Below are 5,269 nucleotides of genomic sequence, written 5' to 3'. Positions count from 1 at the left end.
TGCAAGCCCTTAAAGACCAGACTTCCCTGAAATATGAAGCACTCCCCACTCCTGTAGTCTTCTCTTATTTTTTCTAGCAGTGTTAGACCCAGGAGGTTTTGGCGTCAATGCTGCTTATGATTAAAGTACACCACAGGCACATCCATCCATGCTGCAAGCATCGCTGACGCTGAAAGCCGTGCATGTCATGCTCAAGAAAAAACGATGCAAGAGCCTGACCAGACACGATGGCTTCAGAAGTCCTTGAGGCAGGAGCTGACGGCTGCAGCACCTCTGTCCAAGCTCGCAGAATGGTCAGGGTTGGAAGGGACCTCTGGAGATTATCTAGTCCAACCCCCCTGCCAGAGCAGGGTCACCTACAGCAGGTTGCACAGGACGGTGTCCAGGCAGGTTTTGAATGTCTCCAAAGTCAGAGACTCCACAAGCTCTCTGGGAAGCCTGTTCCAGTGCTCTGCCACCCTCAAAGCAAAGAAGTCCCTTCCTATGTTCAAGTTTCTGCCTGTTACCTCTTGTTCTATCGCTGAGGGAGCAGGCAGTACCCATCACACACGGGATCTGTGAAAGTAAAACTGTCAGCTCAGAGAAGTGCTCGCAGCAGTGCCCTGAGTGCACATGGCATATGTGCCCTGTCTCCTTCTCTGCAAAATAATTGTGGGATGCAGCATCCTTTTTGCTGTCTCCCATCGACCGGAATCCTCATGTTGCCCACTCCTGCCAAGGCAGCACCTCGTTTTGATGCATAAGCAGGTGAAAGCTGTAAGGGGGAGAAGCAAATACCCGGGTCTGCTTTTCTTAGCACCTTGTTTGCTTAATATGGTGTGAGAGCAGGGTCAAAAATGTTTTTGAAAAGTGCACGTTCTCAAAGTGTTCCCAGAAGTACCTTAACTGCAGCTGTCAGCTAAGTGATGTAAAGAGAACCTCCCATTTCTACACATTTTTAACCATTTCCCCTGTCTTTCCCATTAAAAGAAAAAAATAAATGGCAGAGAGCTAACAGGCAGAGGGAGAAGTTCGTGATGGGAGCAGCAGGGTTGAAGTCACATCTGAGACTTGTAGCCACTGGGGAACAGCCCAGGAGAAGAGAGCCAGCCGGAGAGGGAGGCAGGGTGTTCCACCGGGGAGAAGCTGTGCAGGAGTTCCTTGACTTTCCCTGACACTCACTGGGGTGCCGGCGGTGGTCCCGGGGGTGCCAGCACTCCGCAGACCAGCCCGATGTGTATCCAGACCAAGCCTTCTGGTGGCCTTTGCCTAACACCATGGCAGTCCATGCTGGGTGTCAGCAAAAAAAAAATATATGTAGGTGTCACACATCCAATGCCTCATGCAAAGCACTTGGAAAGGAGGGAAAAAAACCCAAACATAAAGAGCATTTGCAGCTCTCCTTAATTTACACATTTTCTGTAGGGCTGTGGCGAACAGCAGCAGCAGAGCGAGGAAGGGGAGGCTGCGGGGGGCTGCAGTCCTGCAGAGATTGGTAGCAGCCCGCTGCTGGGCACGCAAGTCCCTTCTCCCAAGGCAGCTGTGGTCAGGACCTGGCAGTGGGGAATCCCCACGCATTTCAAGAGAAGACCACGCTTAAAAGCTTGAGTGGAGACCCAGGCTTTGTTCCGTGGGGATTTCTGCCTGGGAGCAGAGAGGGGCGGCTTGCGTTCCCTCTGCGCCGGTGTGTCGGGGCAGCAGAGAGGGGGATGGCGTTGGCAGCCATGCTGAAGCAACGACGTTGTGGCTGAAACCACACCTCAGTCACGCTCCCCGTCCCTTGGTCCGCAGGTGGGAGATGCAGTGGGGGGGTGCAGTTGTGCATAGACTGCACTTCCCACGGCAACTGTGGAGTTGTGACGTGTCAGCATCCCCCATGATGTCATAACGTACCTGCTGGAAAGCTGCATGAGCACCTGTGGCTCCACTCACACACTCACCTCCAGACAAAACTCTCGAGGCAATTTTTTCCCCCCACCACGAGCGCAGACTGCCACGGCCGCGCTCGTGCCCTGATGTGCTTTGCAGCATGACGATGTCGCTGCACGACCGTATTTTGGAAGACGCCGAGCGGCATTTGAGGCAGGTGGAGAGAGAGATGCAGAGGCAGATGAGGCACCTGGACCTGCACCTCCAGCAGCTCTGCACGGAGCTGCCCGTGTCCTGCCCGCGCAGCCCGGCCCCCCGGCCCTGCTGCCTGTGCCAACCCGACCCCTGCCCCTGGGAGAGACGGGCCCTCACCGCAAGGCTGGACATGGAGAGAGAACTGGGCAGGTAACAGATACTTACCTGCTTTTTACGGGCATCAGCATCCTTTAAGGCAGAATGAAGGGAGATTTGGGTACTGGTATCAGGAACAATGGTGGAAACAGACAGGCAGGGAGAGAAACAGCCATTTTCAGAGAAATTAGTTGAAAGGGGAAAGGGAAGGCACAGCTTGTTCAGCCAGGCAGCCTGATAGGGGCCACGCAGGCAGCGCCTGCGCTGGAAGGGGTTTGGACTATGATGTTATGACACTAATCATCTCACAAACTGCATCTAAAGTAAAGTATGTGACTAGATCCAAAGCTGTTCAGCAGTGGAACAAAGTCCACTTCAACATAAATTCAGTTTGAGTCTGTTAAACATGTAATTATCTTTATCAGTAGCCAAAACGTGTTTGAATGCAGTGGGGTGCAGCACTGATGCACCACAGACCTGCGTCCATATTTTCCCACCTCACTATAACACAAGCAATTAAAAATGCGACATCTTTGCTACCTGTAGAGCAGCAAGCATCATCCTACAGTCTGCCATGTGGGTTACCTACTGGGTACAATAAAGTTAAAGGAAAAAGGGAAAAAGCATGACCCTGGTTTAATTTTACACTGACTTCAGGAAAACCAAAAGTTGCTGTGAGATTGCTTTAGACTTACCCAGTAGCTGCAGCTCACACAGGGCTGTCGAGCAGCAGATTTCAGATCCCAGGTATTACAGGACTGGTGTCTTATGTACAGATTTTCATCATTTTTCATTGGGTACCGGAGCTGGGCAGGTGTAGCATCCCCTTGCAGGATCACTACACACCAAAAATCCAGTGAAGGAATGGAAATTCAGTCTGAATGGAAGCTGGCGGAGGAGCCTCAGGATGGGCTGTGGGATGCCAGGGCACAGTGTTCCTCGGCACCAGGCTCCCCAGCCCTGCCACACTTGGGACAACTTGCTGGTTTGAGCGCAAGTCCATACCACTGCCATCTGAAACCACACCACAGCAGGATTTCTGCCTGTCGCACCAGGGAGTTCAGCCACCCCCTTCCCACAAAAAGTGCTGGGAAGGACCAACTCTTCCCAACACATTTATTCTCCTCCAACCAGCAATATAAAAAGACCAAACAGGCAGGTGGAAGACCCAGCTCTCACAGAGCACAAAAACCACAATCCAAAACCACCACACCAGGTTGAACCATTGCAGGCTTTAAGTAGGATGGCTGAAATGGGTGTACCTTGCTAACGAACCACTCGTTAGGGACTTCTCACCTTAGCGGTCATGCCAGTTCCCTCATTGCTTGCCCTATTTCCTCTTCCATCACACCCATTATCTTTTTAATTTGGTGCCTTGTGTCCAATTTAGCTATTATAACTGAGGTGACCCTTCCATTGTCTGCTTTACAAATGGTTTTGAATAAGAGCCAGCCTTCTGGTTGAGCAGAGTCGCTGTTTGACAGTATTAGAAATCACTTTAATGGCTCAGTGAGCCTCCAGCCCAGCTCTGCAGGAGCATTTTGGGGTTTTTCTTTTGCCAGATGTGTCTCCTGGAGACTGACTGCTTTACAAAAAAAAAACCTCCTAAGTGGAAAATGGGATCTCTTGTAACTATCCATTTAAAATGTAGGACAAGGCACAAGACGGACACACACGGCTTCATGGGTGTGCATACCTGTGAAAGAGGAGCACTGGCTTCTCTGTATTTAGGTGAAAGAACTTTTCAGCTCCACAATTGCCTTGTCCCAAGAGGGGACACTGGAATACTCCTGACTGCTGTGGCATGCAGGTAGGAGCTCCTTCTGAGGGTGCAGACACTACCCCACGTGCTGTGCATCAGCATGAAGATGGATCCAATAGTTTCCTATTAACTTCTCTTGTCCTTAAGGTGGTCCACCCATTCCTCTGTGAGCTGCACTGAAAGGCTGTCCTCTTGTTTTTATTCCAGCATGCAAAGAAGACTTAACAGGATGTGGAACTCTTCCCACGATCACAAGCTTTTGGGTTTGGTGGATGTGGAGGGTTTTGTCCCCAAGGAAGTCACTGTAACGGTGAAAGACGGGAAGGTAAAGGTGTTAGCGGAGCACGAGGAGGAGCACACCACCACACGAGGGAAGGTATATAACTACAAAAACATCACGAAGGAAATCAGCCTGCCGCCGGGGATACGCGAGGACGAGGTGACGTACTCGCTGGGATCCAACAACGTCGTGAAGATTGAAACGGCACACAAATGCTACCCCTGTCTCCTGAGCCGCTGAACCACAGTAGGGAGCAGCACCCGGGCACAGTCGTTCCTCTGCCACGTGCATCCTCCCCATCGGCTCTAGGTCTGTCCTGCTAACCGTGCACCAGCAGCTCCTCGGGCCTCTTCTGAAATAAAAGACAGCATTCCGAGCAGATGTGTGTGGGCCTCCTTTTGAAGGGGTTTGGTGGGCAAAAGGGGGGGGATGCCAACAAGAAAATGCCAAGATGGGTTTGGGCATACTTGCCTGCAGTCACTTGCTGGGTTCTGAAGGCACAGCTTGAGGTAGCGTGGCTCGGGGTGGGTATTGCTCTTGCATACAATCTCATGGATTTTAAAGGCTGAGAAGCACCATTTATCATCAGTCACATTTCTATAAGGACCTTTCTCTCGGTCCCACCGCTTCCATTTGAGCTGTGGGATATTTCTAGGAAGAAAACCTTGATAATGAGCAGGCTGAGGGAGCAGCCTCCCGAAAAAAACTGAGCTGTGCCATTTGTCCCCTTGGTTCGGTTCTTGCAGAGGGTGCCCGGCTGGGAAGAGCCGTGGTTTGAAGACAGAGGTTTTCCTTAGAAGATATTGGGACTGTGGCAGAACACTTACCAGCAGAGGAGGGGATGACTAAAGCATTTCCTGATGCAGGAATCAATAGCTCCAAATTAATAACAAAACCTTTCTCATGTTGCAAGAGGGGGAGAATTGCCAATATAATTTCTTCAAGGTAATATTAATTAAAAATTTAAGGTCCAAAGTGAGACCTCACATAGCCACAGCCCTTGCTCTCCCTGAGCACAGGGACCAGCA

The 5,269-nt window shown here is 51.0% G+C and overlaps 1 protein-coding gene across 1 annotated transcript; it reads left to right on the top strand.

The window, feature by feature from the left end:
- The first annotated feature begins 2,014 nt into the window (after positions 1-2,014).
- ODF1 (outer dense fiber of sperm tails 1) lies at positions 2,015-4,481 on the top strand. The gene is made up of 2 exons (XM_009891911.1): positions 2,015-2,253; positions 4,169-4,481. The coding sequence occupies exons 1-2, from the start codon at positions 2,015-2,017 to the stop codon at positions 4,479-4,481; spliced, it is 552 nt and encodes a 183-aa protein (XP_009890213.1).
- Positions 4,482-5,269: the final 788 nt, after the last annotated feature.

Source organism: Charadrius vociferus, unplaced genomic scaffold, assembly GCF_000708025.1.
Source record: "Charadrius vociferus isolate BGI_N301 unplaced genomic scaffold, ASM70802v2 scaffold15, whole genome shotgun sequence".
In the NCBI taxonomy this organism is placed as follows: domain Eukaryota; kingdom Metazoa; phylum Chordata; class Aves; order Charadriiformes; family Charadriidae; genus Charadrius; species Charadrius vociferus.
Note: the sequence above shows the minus strand (reverse complement) of the source record. Positions and strands in the feature narration are given on the sequence as shown.